Source organism: Arvicanthis niloticus, chromosome 22 (assembly GCF_011762505.2).
Source record: "Arvicanthis niloticus isolate mArvNil1 chromosome 22, mArvNil1.pat.X, whole genome shotgun sequence".
Classification (NCBI taxonomy): domain Eukaryota; kingdom Metazoa; phylum Chordata; class Mammalia; order Rodentia; family Muridae; genus Arvicanthis; species Arvicanthis niloticus.
The window spans coordinates 2177480-2196299 of NC_133429.1; the positions used below are offsets into that span (position 1 = coordinate 2177480).

Genomic DNA, 18820 nt, shown 5'->3' on the forward strand with positions numbered 1-18820 from the left:
AGAGCTGCTGGACATTCCTGGCTCCCACCCAAGCTAACCCCAGCTCTCTCTTTGCCTTTGCTTCTGGGGAGAGAGACGAGGGAATGAACCTGGCCACTAGTCTTCCACAGGGGTGGAGGGAGATGGACCTGCGAGTGGCGGTGTTCTCCTGACAGACATTTCTCCCTGAGGCAAGATGGAATAGTGAGAAGAGAGCGAGGCTCAGGAAAGCTGACAGGGCCAAGAGAGATGCTCTCAGCATGCACGCTGTTGGCTCGTGCCTGCAACTCCTCTGCCAGTGGCCCCTCTGCCCTTTCTGGGCACCTCGTGCACAGGCCGGCACATAGACATAAAAACAATAAAAATCTTAGAAAATCACGGGAAACCTTTCTAGTCTTTGAACAATAATGGGGAGAGGACTGGTAGCCCATGCTGGGGTGACCTTTTTCTGCGAGACCGTGCTGCCTGAGTTACTTCTGCCCTGTTGCAACCCCAATAAGCCCTGCTTCACAGACGGACCTGCCTCACTGCTGGTGTTTAGCCTGTGGCTGCCCCTCTCTATCTGGAGTAAACACTATCTTTTTATCCCAAGCAGAGGGACACCATGCATGGTGGCTCATAGCTGTGATGTCCGAACTTAGGGAGCTGAGACAGGAGAACATATGTTCTGGGCCAGCCTGGGCTATAGATGAAAATTCTGTCTCAGGAAGGACAGAGGTTTCCTGCCTGGGCATTCGTGTTTCTTGGTCCCTTTGGCAGGACCCAGGGTAGGTGACCTTGCCACCCTCTGCCTCAGTTCCCTTGGGGCCTGACCACACGGTTGGTGCTCCAGGAGTCTCATCCAGAGCTGAGCAGACACACTTGGTGAGCCTGAGCGGTGACTTTATTGCGTGCTCGGAGGATAGATGTTACACGGGGACCCCAGATGGTGTCTCACGTGCACCTGATGGAAGTGTGGTGCCACTGTGGGGGTAGTTCATATGGCTGTGTGGTAGGTGCCTCACTTGGGAGTCCACGGGCAGTGATGTGTGGAGGCCTGGCTGGGGGGTGTCTCACATGGCGTTGTGCCTGATGTTTGACTTGTTTCTATGGCGGGCAGCTATTCGATGTGGCTCTTGTGTGGTGCTCTGGTGGTCTAGTGTTTCATGTGGCTCTCTTGGGCAGGTGTCCCTTCAGGTCTCGTGGCCCATAGGTGTCCAGGCATGCCACTAGTATGCCAGATGTGGCAAAAGCCAGCAGTGTCTTGGGCAGCGCAGCTGGTGACTATATTCTGGCCATTTACAGGTGATCTCTGTGGTGGACTCGGACAAATAGTCCAGAGAGGAATCAGAGTGACAGGGGACCAGCAGATCGGGCACTGAGGTGTTGCAGGCCACCTGTGTCTTCTGGCCCTGCTTGTTGCTCTTGGAGCCTGCATCCCCTGGCTCGACAGGAGCTTTGCTGCCAGCCTGGTTGGGGTCAGGGGGTGTGCCGGGAGACTGGGCTCTAGGCGAGCCCTGGGCGGAGACGCTGACACGCTGTGTGGAAGTGGGTGCAGTTGTGGCTGCTGGCGCTGCCACTGCCACTGGTGTTGCTGCAGCAGCTGCTGCTGCCACCGCCGCCCGGCCTGCTGGCTGGGCTGCTGCGGAGACCTGAGGGGTCTGCTGGTTTGTTCCCGTGTGGCGGCCTGTTGTCCGACTGGGTCCCAAAGACCGGCCTGTGGGCTGTGAGGCACCTCCCGAGCGCATAGGCAACTGAGTGGACCCCAGTGTAGCACTGGGGAGCCGGGCACGCTGTGCAGCTCTGGGAGTCAAACTGCCACGGCTGCGATGGGGCCGGGACTTGCTGGGAATCTGGGAGCCGCTGACAGAGCCAGTGGCCAGCTGACCCCGGGATGCAGATGTGGAGCCTGGGCTGACCGGGGACGGGGACTGGCCACTCGCAGCGCGGGACGGGCTTCCTACTGGCTTACTTGGGCTTGAGGGTCGGCGCTGTGGCTGCTGCTGCTGCTGCTGCTGCTGCTGCTGCTGCTGCTGCTGCTGCTGTTGCTGCTGTGGTTGTGGTTGTGGTTGTGATTGTGGTTGTGGTTGTGTTTCCTCTGTCTGGGAGTCTGAAGAATTCTCAGAGGCCTGGGCATCATCAGCTGTGTGTTCCTTGTCAGTGGCTGGGGGATCCGCACACAGGCTGCCAGCAGACCTCACTTGTGGCTCAGGAGCAGGCTCTGACTTGACTTGGCTGTGGAGAGGAGAAAGGATGGTGTGTGAGGGTGGCTGGGGACCCTCCCGCCAGAGTAGCTCTGATGGAGAGCTGGTAAGAATGTGGTCTCTGCAGACATCTGAACATAGACCTGCACACTCTGCTCCTCCTGGGACATGCTTGTCCATGGGCACCTGCACATATGCATGCCCAGAGCAGCATGCACCGTATCCTTGCACACACATGCACACACACTATATGCACACTGAATGCACATGCCCTATAAATCTCTCCCAGAGAATTACATACGGTCCGGTTCCAGAGCGGCTGGGAGCTCCGATGTTGAGGCTGGGGTGACGAGAGCCCGGCCCCGAGCCAAGGCCTGTAGTACTGGTTCCCGACAGCCGAGGAGAGAGAGGCAGACAGTAAGAGAATAGCAGAGCCATGCAGGGGTGGTCGAGACGCAAGACAAGGAGTGTAGCCTGGGTCAGGAGGCTCGAAACAGGCGAGTGGGCAGACAAGCAAATCCAGTCACAGGGACAGACACGGACAGAGAGTCAATTGAGACCCAGAAGCAAGCTAGGGCAGGGTGATACTGTCACACCTGTCATCCCAGCACCCAGGAGGTAGAGGCAGGAAGATCAGGAACAAAAGATCACCCTCGGCTACATAAAATACTTTTTTTTGGGGGGGGGGGATTGGTTTTTTGAGACAGGGTTTTTCTGTGTAGCTCTGGCTGTCCTGGAACTCACTCTGTAGACCAGGCTGGCCTCAAACTCAGAAAGCCGCCTGCCTCTGACTCCCAAGTGCTGGGATTAAAGGCGTGCGCCACCACCGCCCGGCGCTTTCTGTCTCAAAACAACCTAATTAGCCATGGGTGGTGGCATGAACCTTTAATCCTAGCTCTCTGGAAAGAGGCTTAGATAAGTGGATCTTTAGGAGTTTAAGGCTAGCCTGGTCTACAAAGTAAGTTACTAGTGAGACCCTGTCTCAAAAAACAACAAAAGAAAAAACAAAAACCAAAACAAGCAAACAAACAAAAAACAAATTTAAGGAAACCCAAAGGGGGTGAAAAAAACAAAACAAATCCAGTATCCATGGGCATCTGCCCAGAGTACGCACCGTCCCGCGTTATCCCAGCTGCTAAGTCCAGTGCTCTTCCGCTTAGCTGGGTCGCCGCGCTGTCTAGTGCCACGTGATGTTTTAGAAACAGAGGTCTTATGACGCGATGATACAGTAGTAACGCCCCGTTCCAGGGCCCGGGGGTCATGCAAAATAACAGGAAGGCGCACTGCATAGGGACACAGTATGCTGTCACTCACAGGGCCCAGCCCCCCACATAGGAGCACACTACGTTGTCCCACAGAGCCCTGTCCCATACACAGGGACACAGCACACTGTCAAACCGGGAACCCACTGCTATGCTTCCCCACGTGCTCCCAGGCTGGCCAGTCTGCCCACCTTGCCCGCGTAGTAGAAAGGGAACCAGAACAGGAGTAGATCGCTGAAGAATTCGACCAGACCGAACAGGGCGTACACCACCCAGTAGGTTAGCCACACAGTGTCGTCGTCCTTGTTTGGGCTCTCGATAGCTTTGACTCTGTCCAGATGGGAATACACATGTCTGCCCTCAGGGTGCCATCTGGGAGCACCGGAAGCCTCCCACCCCTATGGACTGCTGCACTCACGAAGCATATGCGGGGTATACAAATCCGATGACATTGCACAGTAGAGAGGCCCCGTAGCCGAACAGAAGATACAGGCCTAGAAGGGCGAGGGCTCCTGCAAAGACAAGAGCATTGGGAATGCCTTGTGACACAGCACCTGACAGCTCCCTGTACCTCTTTCCTGGTGACATCCTGGGCAGTGAACCCCTATTGTGGCCTTGAACCCTGGCTTGATGCCCAGGGCTCAGTTTTGGGTCAAGAATTCAGCCTCTTTCTTCTTCTTCTTCTTCTTCTTCTTCTTCTTCTTCTTCTTCTTCTTCTTCTTCTTCTTCTTCTTCTTCTTCTTCTTCTTCTTCTTCTTCTTCTTCTTCTTCTTCTTCTTCTTCCTCTTCCTCCTCCTCTCTGAGACAGGGTTTCACAACACAGTCCTGCTTGGCTTCAGACTCATGGAGATCCGCCTGCTTCTGCCTCCTGAGTGCTGGGATTAGAGGCGTGCTCTGCCACAATGACTATCTTGGGGTGTTGTTTTGTTTTGAGGTTTTTGATACTGGGTCTTACTGTATAGCCCAGGTTGGCCTTGACTCTGGTCCCTCCCATGTCATCCTCTGGAGCACTAGATGACAGCGCACACAGATCACAAAGTGAATTCAATGGCAGCCTGGGCCCCAGAATCCATGTTTCAAACCCCACCACCCAAAAAGGGCAGGGGAGAGAGACGACACAGTTGAGTAAATGCTTTCTACGAAGGCCAGAAGATGTGCGTTTGGAACTCAGCACACACCAACAAAACAGAACCAACCGCTGGGCAGTGGTGGAGCACGCCTTTAATCCCAGCACTTGGGAGGCAGAGGCAGGTGGATTTCTGAGTTCAAGGCCAGCCTGGTCTATAGAGTGAGTTCCAGGACAGCCAGGGCTACATAGAGAAACCCTGTCTCGAAAAACAAAGAAACAAACAAACAAACACAGAACCTACAAGAACAGGCTTGCTGCAGTCTCTCTGAAACCCAGCACTTGGGAGAGGGTGACAGAGACAAACAGATCCTTGGACCTCTACCTGAAGTGAGGAGCTACAGATTCACAGAGCAAGTGGAGAGAAGCCAGCCAGATGGCTCAGCAGGTAGAGGCACATGCCAAACAAGTGGGCCATAAAATCTGATTGCCCCAACCTTCCAATGGAAGACCTCTCTGTCTCAGTGTCTCTGTCTCTCTGCAGCGTGTGCTTCCTGCCTCCCGAAAAACAGGTGAGCTGTTCCTTATTCTCTGGCTTCACCTGCTGTCCATGTGCAGGGGTGGCTGGGGTTGACTTCTGCACCCCGGGGCACTTGTGGTTGATTGTGGTCACCCTGTGAACTTGCCACTAGAAGGTGCCAAAGAAGAGCTAGGGGGTCTGTGTTTGGGGGATCTGGAGCCTTATTATGCTCCAGTGAAGGTCAGAGGCTGGGCAAGGGGGGGAAGGCTTATCCACATGAAGGGACCTTTGCCCTCAGGCAGCTGGGACTGGGATGGCTCCTCCTTCCTCCCCCAGAGACTTATCTGCAGGGACACGGGCTTCTGAGTCTAAGGTCAGAGTCCCTGCCCCTCCTTCCATTTGCTCTGGGTCTTATCATCTGGAACCTGAGGATGAAGGAGGGGGCAGCAGCTGGCCCCAGTGACCTTTGTACCACCCGAGTAAAGTTGCCAACCTCATTTAATGTCTAAGGGCACAGCGTGGCCTTCTGGGGCAGTTGCGATAAGGGTCCTGAAGCAGGTGGGGGATGTCACCCTATCGCTGGCATTCGTGGGGGTGGAGAGGGTTTTCCCAGTGTACTAGTCCCTCAATCTCTTTAACTGCAACCTCAGCAGGAGGAGGATAACCTTGAACAAAGGCAAAACCTTAGGGCAGGGAGCAGAGGCACAGAGACAGATCGACAGGACAGGTGAAGGGTTTCCCAATACAGCCCCTGCCTCCTGGTACTCAGCTCCCCTCCGGGCTGCCCCCTCTCAGGGTACTATGATGCAATTTGCCTAGTGATGTGGAAAGCTGGATGGAGGCTGCAGCTGGTACCTGGCCTGAGCAGCGGGACAATCGGCTGCCTTGTAGTGCTGAGTCACAGGTGGAATCCGGACGCAGATCTCAGACCCCCCCACACACACACATACACACACAGGGTATGGGAGCCCGCCCTTCAGTTGGTGAGGAAGTGACAGTACATGAAACCCTGGGGATCTGTGGCCAAGGGCTTTATGTCCTTCACACAGTTGCCATGGGCCTTTGATTCAGGAAGGGAGGCGGACTTCAGAACAAGGCTGTGGGCTTCTGAAGACCCCCAAAAAAAGCACACTAAAATCACTTCAGAAAGATGACGGACCAAGGCCTTTACCACACTACAGAAAGTGTCTGGAACAAGAATGGACCTAAATCCAGTTGGGGTGCTTGGATGGATGGTCCCTCCCTGCAGGCTCTCCACTCCTCAGGTCCCACACACCATCTCAGCTCAACAAATACTGACTCAGAGCTCTTGGTGCCGGGGCTCCGAGGACGGGAAGACTAGTGTCTGGCTGTTGGGTCAGTCCCTTTCCAGCCTTGGCCTCAACTGCCCCAGAGATACATGGGGACATTTCTCCATGAGAACATGAGAGAAGGGGTTGGTTGGGAACACAGTGGATTGATAGGGGCTGGGGGTGTTGTCTTGTTTTTCCACCCACATAGAGGCCAGTTGGGCCACTGGAAAAACCAGACTTGCGGCCTGGCATGCATCCAGGGCCCCAGGAGGAGGCAGGTCACATGGAGAGTGCTATAGGACCCTAGGGTGTTCTTTTCCAAAGACTTTGGAGAGGCAGGCAAATGAAAAGCCCCCTTCTTGCAATTCCAGGATGAGACCCCACAGGTAGGCCAGAGTCCCCAGATAATATCAGAGTCCCTGGAGGAACCAGAATGTGTTCCCCTTCCATGGATAGGGACTTAGGACATCTTGGTTACCTGTTGGGGACCCAGTTGTGCACTCCTTCCCAGGCAGAACCCTAAAGTCTAGTCTGGGTGCCTAGTACCTCATGAGGCCTTTTGCCAGATCTATCAGGGTCCTGAGATACGCACCCCTTCTAGGTCTGAGTCCTTATGGCCTTGTAGAGGCCCCCAGGGACCTAGGATGTGCACACTAGGTCAGAGTCCCCAGAACCTCACAGTGCCTAAACAGGGAGTTGTGATGAGAGTCCACTTTAGAGATGTGATGCCGCGGCTAAGTCTAAGCACCCAGGGCCTCCCATAACCCACAGGAAACCTAAGATGTAAACCCCTTCCAGGGTGAGGGCACCCAAACTTCAAGGAGCCCAATCAATACTTGGGTCATACAACTTATCCCGGGATGGGACCCAGGAGCCAGGTCTGGGTTCCCAGGGCCTCCTGGAACTCGTCTAGGACCCATGTCATGCGCTCCTTCCAGTGATGGAACCCAGGACCTCATGGAGCCCGCTGGGGACCAGGCGACAATGCACCCCTCTCCAGGCTCACCCGCGGCGAGATACCGCTTCTCTATACCGGTCCTGGCTTCGAGCGCCCCGAGCGCTTCGGTGGCCACGTTCTTCTGTTCCAGAAAATGTTCGAAGCGCTGGCGCAGACCGTCCATGGCAGCGGCGGGCGCGGGGCAGGCCGCTCAAGCACGCCCGCAGCCTCGCGCACCGGCCCCTCCGAGAACGCACCACTTTTGCCACCCGCGCACCGCCCGGCCCCGCCCCCGGCCCGCTGCTTTCGGCCCCGGACCCTGGCTCCGCCCCCGCCCCCCTGTTCTGGCCAATGGGAGGGCAGGGCGGACAAAGGAGGTGGGGCCTGCCCCGTCTCCCCGGCCGCATGGCCCTCTGGCCAGGGTGGAGGCCGGGGCGGCAGCGAGGAGAGCCCGGAGGGGGCGGGGCGCCAGGCTGCTGGCGTGTTCATTGGTCAAGAGGGTGTGGCAAGATACTGATTGGACAAGAGGTAGATTATTGACGGAGAGCGATTGACGTGGGTGGAGCTAGTTGAGGGACAGGTAGGAGGGGCCTGGTTAAGATCAGCGCTGATTGGACAGACCAGAAAAGGCGGGGTTCATCACAAAGGAGGCGGGACTACACTGAAAAAAACGTTGCTGATCTCGAAGGAGGGGCGTGGAGGAAAGTGGGCGGGGCCAAATAAAGGTTGAAGGCATCTGTTACCTTGAACCTGCTCCTAAGGGGCAGATGGAGGGGTTGTCCTTGTACAAGTGGGGAAATGAGGTTCCCGAAGGCTTAGGTCTGTATGGATGTGTCTCTCCGTGTGGGACATTTCCACCCGTCACGGATGTGGAGGGGGGTGGGGAGGGAGGAAGCGCAAGGCCCCTTGGGAGTTGAAAGCTTCGGGTTGCTATGGTGTCCAGGCTGGGGTGGCTTCCTGAAGCCCCGCCCCCGCCCCGCCCCCCGCTATGCGGCCCTCCCAGGCAGCGCTGTGGCTGGGTCTGGCTTTGGCTTTGGCCCTCCTGGCTGTGAGGTGGGCCTCAGCCCGGGCCCCCATCTATGTCAGCAGCTGGGCAGTGCGGGTGACCAAAGGTTACCAGGAGGCTGAGCGCCTGGCACGTAAATTTGGCTTCGTCAACCTGGGACAGGTGGGTGGGACATGGACAACCTCAGACCTGGACAAATGGGAGGGTGTCCCCAAGACCTCCCCAAATATGCGTCTGTGTGCCCATTCGTGTTCAATTTGGGATTCTGTGACTCTCATCTGGACCCCTGGTTGAGGTGTATAAAGTCGTGGAGACCCTATGAAAGGAGCTGGATCCCAGCAATGCCCCTGTCCCTCGCATTCCCAGATCTTCCCTGATGACCAGTATTTCCATCTGCGGCACCGGGGTGTGGCCCAGCAGTCCCTGACTCCGCACTGGGGCCACCGTCTGCGCCTAAAGAAAGAGCCCAAGGTGAGAATGAGCTCGTGGCTGCTGTGTCCTAACCAGTGACTGTCACTGTCACTGTTTTGAGTGGCCTATAGGGTTGTGAAGTGGGGCCTAGCTGGAGAAGCCATGTGTGAGCAAGGCGCATATGTAACACAAACTAGCATCGGAGGGGGGGACTCTGATGACGCCTTGCCCTGCTTGTCATGGATGGAAGGTCTCATGCACTGGTCCTTCCCCACACTGCAAGCCACAGGATGTAGGGAAGGGAACTGGTCCATTTCAACACACAGGCAAGTTGGAGTCTGCAGTGCAGTGTGCAGCTAAACTGGGGGCAGAGCCTGAGGTTTTGGTGCTTCTGTAGGTGTCCCACACACATTAGGCCAGTCTGCCTGCCATTAGGAACAGCCCTTAGATGGCAGTCAAAAACCAGGCATGGAGGTGTGGTAGTCTGAGCTATAGAGGGTTACAGGATACACTGGAGAGGGCTTCACCTCCACCAGGACCTGTCTTAGTTACTGCTATGACAAAACACCATGACCAACGTGACTTAGAGAAGGAAGGCTTTATTGGAGCTTACTGGTTCAGAGGGTGAGTCCACGGCCACTATGTCGGGGAGTACAGCAGCAGGGTTAGGCTGGCACTGATAGCTCACAAGGGACAGGGAGAGCTAGCTGGAAATGGCATGGGCTTCTGGAACCAGCCACCTCCCAGTGATAGGGATACACTGCCGCCTCCCACAAGGCCACACCTCCTAGTCCTTAACAGGTCCACCTACTGGGAATCAAAGCATAAAGGCCATGGGGACCATTCTCATTCAAACCACCATGGGGACACAGTATCTTTAGAGACCAAAGCCTCTGAAGGAAGAGATTGAAGAGAAATAGGAGGAGGGGTAAGGGGAAGAGGAGGAAAGGGGGACAAGAAGAGAGGAGAGGAGAGGAGAGGAGAGGAGAGGAGAGGAGAGGAGAGGAGAGGAGAGGAGAGGAGAGGGAGAGGGAGAGGAGAGGGTGTACGGACAGAGATCAAGCCAGGTCACCCAAGAGAACATGGCTCCTGAGAGAGACTAAGATGGGGTGTAAGGAGAAGGGGACAGGAGAGGCTTTGGGCTGATAAACAGCGCATGCAAAGGTCCTGGGGTAGAAGACAGGACTTTTTCCTGGTCACTAGCTGTAGCTTTGAGAGGAACAGGCTGGCTGCTGTAGGCCAGCCAGGCAGTAGGTATGGTGATGTTGGACAAAGGTAGAGCAGACAGGGGCAAAGACTCAGTGGGTAAAGTGTACAGTGAGACAGACATCCTGTGCTCCATCCCAGCAGTACCCAGGCATGGCAGCCTACTCCAGTCATCCAATCAGGAATTCAGTTATCCTCAGTTACATAGAATTTGAGGCTAGCCTGGGCTACATGAGACCCTATCTCTGAAAAGAGAAATAGACAGTGAGATGGCTCCGAGGGTAAAGGTGCCAGTTGCCCCGCCTAGCTGATCTCAACCCCCAGACCCAGGTAGAGGGAAAAACTGACTCCCACAGTTATGTTTTGGGGGTTTTGTTGTTGTTGTTGTTGTTGGGTTTTATTATGTACCCCTGGCTGTCCCCAGAACTCAGAGCAGCCTGCTTCTGCCTCCTGAGTGTTGGGCTTAAAAAAGTGCACCACCACCTCCCGGCCCCAGCTTTTCTTCTTAAAAGATTTCTAATTTTCTTCTTTGTATTTGTCTTTACTGACATGGATCAGTGCGTTGCCTGAGTTCTGTACCACATGCATGCAGGTGCCCAGGGACCTCAGAAGAGGGCATGAGATCTAGTCAGAACTTGTTCCAGGTGCCTGTGAGCCACCAGAAAATTGAACCTGGGTCCTCTTAAGCACTGAGGCATCTCTATAGGCCCACAAATTATCCTTTGACCTCCACACATATGTGATGGTGTGTGCACAAGAGGGTGTGCGTGCACGCACGCACACGCACACAGAGACAGAGGCAGAGAGAGACAGTGAATACAAGTGGGAAAGAGCAAGAGTAGATATAGGAGGTCATGGAGGGGCCGGGCAGTGGCGCACACCTTTAATCCCAGCACTTGGGAGGCAGAGGCAGGCAGATTTCTGAGTTCGAGGCCAGCCTGGTCTACAGAGTGAGTTCCAGGACAGCCAGGACTACACAGAGAAACCCTGTCTCGATAAACCAAAAAAAAGGAGGTCATGGAGGTTGTGTGGCATGGGCCACGGGTGTCCTGACCAACAGAGTCTCAGAAGTGGTGGCTTTTTTGAAGCGCTGCATCACTTTTGACCCCAGCACTCCAGAGGCAGAGGCAGGTGAGTCTCTGAGTTCAAGACCAGCTTCATCTCCATAGTGAGGCCCAGGACAGCAAGAGCTAGCTACACGGTGAGACCTTGTCTCAAAAGAAAAAAATCAGGTTGCCAGAGGGAGCCAGCAGGACTTGGTGAGAAGGACCTAGAAAAGGGGAGGAGACGGGGTAAGGTAGAAGAGTCCCCTACGGCTTCACTCATGAATCTTCAGACACTGGTGTCTGACACACAGAGCAGCCCCCGTCAGTGTGCCTGTCAGTTAGCAAGGACCTCACAGGTCTTCAGCCTTCCCGCCTCTGCTCCCCACAGCCCTGGAGGGAGTAGCTGGTTGAGCCCCTGTGCACCCTGCAGGTGTGCTGGTTTGAGCAGCAGACTTTGAGGCGGCGGGTGAAGCGCTCCCTGATGGTGCCCTCAGACCCCTGGTTTTCCAAGCAGTGGTACATGGTGAGCACTTGGACTGGGTAGGGTGGACAAGGGGGGGACCGTCCTGAGTCCCTCTGACCCCAGGCTTCTCCTCGCTTCTCATAGAACAAGGAGATACAACAAGATCTTAACATCCTAAAGGTTTGGAACCAGGGACTGACGGGCCGAGGAGTCGTGATCTCCATCTTGGATGACGGTATTGAGAAGGACCACCCGGACCTCTGGGCTAACTATGTGAGTTGTCCTGGGGTCGGAACAGCAGGCCAGGTCCCCTGGACACCGCTGGCCTCACGTCATTATCATCTCACGTCATTATCATCTCACTTTCCCTGCCTGCCCTCCAGGACCCTCTGGCCAGCTACGACTTCAATGACTATGATCCAGACCCCCAGCCTCGGTACACACCCAATGATGAGAACCGGTGAGCTAGACACCCTGGACCAGGCGTGCCTGGGGCTGCAGCATCGTGGGGCTGCAGCGATGCCAGGGAGGGGTGGGGCAAACGCCTATGTCTATTTTCCCCCTTGCTCTGGAAACAGGCATGGAACCCGCTGCGCTGGGGAGGTGTCTGCCACAGCCAACAACGGTTTCTGCGGTGCTGGTGTGGCCTTCAATGCCAGAATTGGAGGTACCAGGGGTGAAGGCTGGGGGTGGGGTGTCAGGTTAAGCTTGACCGGTGCAGGGACTCTCGTTCCCATCGCTGACTGCTGAGCAGTGCCAAGCCCTAGGCTGAGGGTGGCAGGGAGGTGGCTTGGTAGGGCAACCAGAGTTGGTGCTGGCGCAAGGCCCACGCCCACCCGCGCAGGCGTGCGCATGTTGGATGGAGCCATCACTGACATCGTGGAGGCTCAGTCCCTCAGCCTGCAGCCGCAACACATCCACATCTATAGCGCCAGCTGGGGCCCGGAGGATGACGGCCGCACGGTGGACGGACCGGGCCTCCTCACGCAGGAGGCCTTCAGGCGTGGTGTAACCAAGGTGCACAGGAACCACACCCTGGGAGGAGGGGGTGGGTCCCTGGGGGTTGAAGGGCTGACTCTGTTCTCGCGGGTCACTCCCCACCCAGGGCCGCCAAGGGCTGGGCACACTGTTCATCTGGGCCTCGGGAAACGGTGGCCTCCATTACGACAACTGCAATTGTGACGGCTACACCAACAGCATCCACACACTGTCAGTGGGCAGCACCACGCGGCAGGGCCGAGTGCCCTGGTACAGCGAGGCCTGTGCCTCCACGTTCACCACCACCTTCAGCAGCGGTGTGGTCACCGACCCACAGATCGTGAGCATCCAGCCAAGCCCACGCCACAGGTCCCGCCTGCAGGGGTCTTCACTAGACCCCGCCTCCTCACGCTTCACCCCCAGGCGTCCACCTGGCAGTGGCCCCATCCCTCCGGATAGCCGGATAGCGGTCCCCAAGCAAGTCCCACTCCACAAGACCTGGCCACACAGGCCCTGCCCCTCCTGTCCGCCTCCCTGGACAAGATCTGTGCCAATGCCTGGGCTGTTTGTGCCCCTGCTACATGGCGGCTTCCTGAAGACCTTTCCCTTTGCACGGACAGGCTCTTAGGTTCCCCACCATTGGGGTCATTGCCTGTGTGGGCACCCCCACTTTGACAACCTTTGAGGCTTGGCACGTTTTGGATGTAGGGCCGTGTAACATTTTGAACTCAGTGCTCAGCGGTTTTGGAGCTTAGTCCTTAGCAGACTCTTAGTAATTGAATACTTAATCCTCAGTACTTGCTAAACTAGTTAGTATTCTTTATTGGAGCCAGGATGGAAGTCACAGCTTCTCCTGCCTCTGCCCCAGTGAGTGCAGGAATTAAATGCCTTCATCACCAGTCCCTTTCAGTACCTTTTGGACTTAGTCCTCCATGTGTTTCCCCAGCTTAGTCTTCGTACTTAGCCTGATGTTCAGTACTTTATAAACCTACTCCTTAGTGCCTTCTACACAAGTTCTCCATCTGGGCTGAGCGCAAGGTCCCTCTGCTGTCTGTCCCCAGGTCACTACGGACCTGCACCACCAGTGCACCGACAAGCACACGGGCACCTCGGCCTCCGCCCCGCTGGCCGCTGGCATGATCGCCCTGGCGCTGGAGGCCAAGTAGGTGACCGTGGGGCCCCGCCCACCGCCCCGCCCCCACGGGCGGCCCCCGGCTCACCCGCCCTCGCCCCCCCAGCCCGCTCCTGACCTGGAGGGACCTACAGCACCTGGTGGTCCGCGCGTCCAGGCCGGCGCAGCTGCAGGCGGAGGACTGGAGGATCAACGGCGTGGGGCGCCAAGGTGCGGCGGGGCTAGGCAAGGGAAGGGGGTGCCGTGCACGCAGGGCCAGTGACGGCTACCCCTCCCGCGCAGTGAGCCACCACTATGGCTATGGGCTGCTGGACGCGGGGCTGCTGGTGGACCTGGCTCGCGTGTGGCTGCCCACTAAGCCTCAGAAGAAATGTGCTGTTCGGGTGGTGCACACCCCCACGTGAGAGAGGCCCCGCCCCACTGGAGGGAGGCCCCAGCCCCGCCCACTGGAGGGAGTCCCGGAGGTCCAGACTCCACGCCCACGCGGGAGGTTCTGTCCAGGTCTCCACCCTGCACTTTGTTGTAGCCCCCCCTTCTCCACTACCTCCCCACCCTAGTCCAAGGCAGGGAGGATGCCCCGAACCTCAGTTTACCCATCTGAGGAAAGAGTGCCTTCAGGCCCTTGGACACAGCCCCCCCAAACCCGCCTCTGGGCTCTACCTGGCCTACAGCAGACCCACACGCCGGTCCTCACCCCACCAGCCCCATCCCGCCTCGGATGCTGGTGCCGAAGAACGTGACTGCGTGCTCCGATGGCTCCCGCCGCCGCCTCATTCGCTCGCTCGAGCACGTGCAGGTCCAGCTGTCGCTCTCCTACAGCCGCCGCGGGGACCTGGAGATCTTCCTCATCAGCCCCATGGGCACGCGCTCCACGCTCGTGGCCATCAGGTGTGAGAAACCCCAAAGGGCCCTGGGAGCCAGCGGCGCCCTCCCTAGCCTCCCGCAGGTGGGACCCTGCCTGGGTGGGACTCAGAAGACTCGTGTGAAACGCCACGAGCCCTCTGTCTCCTGTGCCACCCACTGGCCAAAGACCCTTGGATATCAGCGGTCAAGGCTACGACAACTGGATCTTCATGTCCACTCACTACTGGGATGAGGACCCGCGGGGCCTGTGGACCCTGGGCCTGGAGAATAAGGGCTACTATTTTAACACAGGTGAGAGAGCTGGCTGCTAGCTTCGGGGCTGGGGATTCGGCCTTGGTTGGCACTCAGCCACAGACAGCGCTAGGGGTTTTCTTGGAGAAACCACGCCTTTCTAGCACACAGTAGATGGGCAAGTCTCAGCCATCTGTGAATAGTAGGTGTACAGCTGTTGGGGGAGTGGGAGGGAGGGAGGGAAGAGAATCTGACTCGTGGGGAAAGTGAGGATCTGGCCGGTGGTGCCAATTAGATATAAGGTCACCTAAAGGAGGGGGCAGTCTGAGCACAGTGGCACACAGTAGGTGCAGTCACTTAAGAGAAGTGGGGAGGGGGTCTGGCCACTGGCACACAATAGATGTGCGGCAGCCTGGGAGGAGCATGGGGGTGGTCTGACCAGTGGCAAATAAGCTATCTCCTACCTGGGAGATGTGAGGCGGTGTGTCCACTAGCACACAGTAGGCGCAGTTGCCCTGAGAAAGTGGGGGCCTCCAGCCACTGGCACAAGTAGGTGTGTAGCAGCCAGGCTTGGTTGATACGGGGCCCTGGTTGGGAGGCACTTAGGCTGGCTACAGAGCCTGGCAGGCCACCGACAGCCTGTCCCCCTCGTGCCCACCGTGCCCCCACCCAGGAACTCTGCACTACTACACACTGCTGCTGTATGGGACAGCCGAGGACATGACAGCGCGGCCCCAGGCCCCCCAGGTGACCAGCCGCGCGCGCGTGTGTCAGAGGGACACAGAGGGGCTGTGCCAGGGTGAGTGACCGCAGCACGGTCACTTGTTGGGTGAGGAGGCACAGCAGCCTGGGATGGGCGGACGGGCACTGGCTGCCCCCACCGCTGCAGCCTCACTCCCTCTCTTCCCATTTTGTCCCTATGCAGAAAGTCATGGTCCCTTCTCCATCCTGGCAGGACTCTGCCTCATCTCCAGCCAGCAGTGGTGGTGGCTCTACAGCCACACACAGCAGCCAGTGACCGAGGGACAGGCCTGCTGCAGCAGCTTAGCCAGTGGCTACACTGCCTGTTCCCTGTCCCTTGTGCTGGGAGACCCCCGGAGCCCCTCCAAGGCCACCCAGCTACCAGTCTTGTGCTGGCCCTGCTGTCCAGGGCCTTTGGGAGGACCCTCGGCTTGAGGAAGGCCTACCTACCCCAGGCTAGACACCCCAATGCCCAAAAGCATGCATGCACAGCGCCCTGAAGGCTGGAGAGCCAGAGGTGCCCGACTCTCAGAACAGAAGGCCGGTACCCCAAGGCTCTGCTCCCAGGCTGGAATAGGAGCCTGCCCCAGAAGGCCACGGCAGGTCATCTGCACGGATCACGTGACAGTGCACAGCTCAGCCTCAGCTGCTCCCAGGGGAAGAGACGTTTACGTTTCCATACTCATTTTGGAGCAGGTACGGTGGGCAAGAGGTCAGACCACAGCCACCAACCATCTGCCCCATCCTGTCTCCAACCCACCCATAGCCCTGTGTCTGACCTCATCGTTGCCAAATAAAAGTTAAACAGAAGATGTTGAGTTTGTGGTGTCCTTGAGGGTAGAGTGGGCCGAGGGTGAGACCAGGCCCCCTGGAGGAATAAGGAGCCATGGAGGAAGACACACACACACACACACACACACTGCTCTTTTGAGACAGGGTCACACCGTGTAGCCCTGGCTGTCCTGGAACTCCCTGTATAGACCAAGCTGATCTTGAACTCACAGAGGTCTGCCTGCCTCTGCCTCCCGAGTACTGAGATAAAGTCCTGTACTCCACCACAAGGAAGCAAGGCTCTCTGAAGAAGTTGCCCTGTGGCTAGGTTCCACCCAGCATTTATTGAGTGCCCACTGTGTACCTGACAATGGTGGGACACTGATTACTATCTGCTGTCCAGTCAGGGAGACTCGAACTCATGTTCACCCCCTGCCTCCTACCACAAGTGGTGAGGGATGGCAGAGTGCTCTCTGATCTTACTGGATAGCAACTAGGAGCATCAAGGCCTAGGGCTCTTTAAGACGGGGGAGGGGTTTCGCGAGGCGTGGTTCTGGAGCGGACCGGAAGTGCAAGAACGTAGTGCCGCTCAAGCAGGAAGCGGAAGCGATAGCAGCCGTCGGGGTTCTTGGAACGGAGATAGGCAGCGGGCTTTTTCTAGCGCAAATTGGCGCAGAGGTCGAGTCAAACCCCGAGGTCCCAGGAGGAGGGGAAGCGAGACAGAATAGGGACCTCGGCGCAGGTCCGTAACTGGTGCGTTCGCGAGGTGGGAGGGCCAAGCCGAGAGTGGACCCCTAGTTAGCGCGCGCTCCGCCTACAAGATGAGCTCCAAGGCCAAGAAACGCGTGGTGCTGCCCACTCGCCCCGCGCCTCCCACGGTGGAGCAGATCCTGGAGGACGTGCGAGGGGCACCCGCCCACGATCCTGTCTTCACTGCCTTGGCCCCAGAAGGTAGGAGAATGTGAGACTCCCGAGTCCCGGCCCGAGTGGGGAGCAAAACTGCAGTCAGGCACCTTTTTTGTTCCTGGCCTTCTCTTCCCCTGCAAAATGGGATCATCAAAAGTAAAGCTGAAAGTGCTGCCAAGCCTGGGGATTTAAGCCAACCCAGGGGTCTAGGGCAGGAGGATTGTTGTGAGTTTAAGACCTTGTCTCGAGGGGGCGTGGCCAGTTGTTCCTACAAGGAAATGGGGGAACCATTTCTGCGATTCCTGTCCAAGAATTCAGGAACCCAGACAGTCCTGGGTAGAGCAGGCCAGGATGGCTGGAGGGGTCCTGTCCTCTCCGTGACCCCTAAACCTGAAACTGACTCACTCTTATTTTCTAGTGCCTAAATAGCCCAGACTGGCCTCAAACTCACCATGTAAACCACTGATTTTGTAGCCTCGGCCTCTGGATTGGTGCATGTCACACCTGGGGATGGTGACACTGTTTTTTCTCTTCAGACCCCCCAGACCCATCCCCAAGAGCTGAGGACTCAGAGATACAGCTCGAGCAAATCTACCAGCAGAGCCGGGCCTATGTGGCTATGAATGAGAGGCTGCGGCAGGCGGGAGATGCGCTGAGACACAAGTTCGATGGCCTTCGGCAAACTGGTCAGAGACTGGAGCAGGATATTAGCCAGGTGACTTCAGCCACCTCCTAGAGCTGACGTTCGTTACACCCGATGTCCTTGGTCCAGGCCTGGGCACCTGGCAACCAGAGGCTCTGGGTCAACATTTGCTGTCCCAGCCGTGGCCTGAGGGGACCCAATGGCCCACCCTGCCAGCTTGCGGCTTTGTCTCCTCTTCCATCCTTAATGGCCTCTAATTCATGATGGGACTTGGGGACATGGCTACCTCCTCATTCATGGGGACACCGGCCTAGATTGCATCTAGGGCTTGACTGCAGGTCAGGGCTCAGAGCCAGCCCTCCTCCAGTGTGCTCTGCCTGCCCCATGTCATGCTGGGCAGTGAAGGTCTCCATCCCCAACATCCACGGCAGGTCAGCCACTGTCATCTTGGTTGAGAGAATGGGATGGCTGCCCCCTTCCGAGAGCCTGGCTCACCTCCAGGGCCTTCCCAGCTTCCCTGGGGCAGGGGGGACTCAACATGGGAACAAAGGGGTTTCCATTCTGTGGAGTCCAGGGGTCCAAGAGGAGCCCAAAGGCTGGGGCACTGTGTGTGGTGGGCATTGCCCCTTCTGGATCTGGGGTTTGGTTTCCCTTATTACAGAAGATCCAATGCTTTTGGGGTGTCTGAACTTTAGTTCTGGACGATCAGTGATGTTTGTTGCCTGAACACAGATCTCTCTTAAGCTGGTCTAGGTCACGGGGAGCCCAAGTCCATGCCACCCCTTGGCAGTTCAGGCCCTGGCCACTGCTCCCGCCTTCTCAAGTCCCAAGCTGGCTGGAACTGTTTTGTCAGAAGTGGCCTTGGCTTGTGGCCACGTTATTCCTGACACTCCACATTCCTGATGGTCATGGGGTCCGGCTTGCCCTGACCTGTGCAGCCTGGATTCCTGGTCCCCACCTCCACCATGACACCTCCACCACAAGCGACTGGTGGCTGATGGCCAGGTGTGGCTCAGCTGACCCTCAATCAACTTTGGCTCTAGCATGTGGGAACCTGACACACTGTCCAGTCAGCGGGGAGCTTGGAAGCTCAGAAACGCCTTATGGGGTTGGACAGCAGCTGCAGAAGGTTCTGGAACGACCTCCCCCCTCCAGAGCCCACATTAAAGATGAAGCACCAGAG

The 18820-nt window shown here is 57.2% G+C and overlaps 3 protein-coding genes across 12 annotated transcripts; 2 read left to right on the top strand and 1 right to left on the bottom strand.

Annotated features, from left to right (window-relative positions):
* Positions 1–844: 844 nt before the first annotated feature.
* Positions 845–7661, bottom strand: Reep6 (receptor accessory protein 6). Of its 3 annotated transcripts, XM_076919477.1 has the most exons (6): positions 7309–7542; positions 3843–3936; positions 3616–3754; positions 3277–3445; positions 2464–2544; positions 845–2193 (listed from the first exon to the last, which is right to left on the bottom strand). In XM_076919477.1, exons 1-6 carry the CDS (start codon positions 7421–7423, stop codon positions 2156–2158), a joined length of 636 nt encoding a protein of 211 aa, XP_076775592.1. In that variant the 5' UTR covers positions 7424–7542; the 3' UTR covers positions 845–2155. The 3 variants fall into 3 exon arrangements, with proteins under 3 accessions (XP_076775592.1, XP_076775593.1, XP_076775591.1); XM_076919478.1 differs by lacking the exon at positions 2464–2544; XM_076919476.1 differs by lacking the exons at positions 2464–2544; positions 3277–3445; positions 3616–3754; positions 3843–3936 and having other exon boundaries at positions 7309–7661.
* A 450-nt stretch (positions 7662–8111) lies between these two features.
* On the top strand, positions 8112–16184 carry Pcsk4 (proprotein convertase subtilisin/kexin type 4). 8 transcript variants are annotated; one of them, XM_076919464.1, is made up of 15 exons: positions 8120–8407; positions 8612–8716; positions 11339–11431; positions 11516–11644; positions 11755–11831; positions 11950–12038; positions 12216–12388; positions 12477–12689; positions 13411–13511; positions 13588–13691; positions 13764–13881; positions 14184–14369; positions 14512–14636; positions 15250–15323; positions 15502–16177. In XM_076919464.1, the coding sequence occupies exons 1-15, from the start codon at positions 8228–8230 to the stop codon at positions 15592–15594; spliced, it is 1860 nt and encodes a 619-aa protein (XP_076775579.1). In that variant the 5' UTR covers positions 8120–8227; the 3' UTR covers positions 15595–16177. The 8 variants fall into 8 exon arrangements, 7 of the variants coding, with proteins under 7 accessions (XP_076775581.1, XP_076775580.1, XP_076775578.1 ...); XM_076919461.1 differs by having other exon boundaries at positions 8121–8407; positions 15250–15375; positions 15502–16181; XM_076919463.1 differs by having other exon boundaries at positions 8116–8407; positions 13588–13881; positions 15532–15734.
* Positions 16185–16667: 483 nt separating this feature from the next.
* C22H19orf25 (chromosome 22 C19orf25 homolog) lies at positions 16668–18819 on the top strand. Its single transcript, XM_076919479.1, has 2 exons — positions 16668–17039; positions 17531–18819. Exons 1-2 carry the CDS (start codon positions 16910–16912, stop codon positions 17728–17730), a joined length of 330 nt encoding a protein of 109 aa, XP_076775594.1. The 5' UTR covers positions 16668–16909; the 3' UTR covers positions 17731–18819.
* The last annotated feature ends 1 nt before the right edge of the window (position 18820 follows it).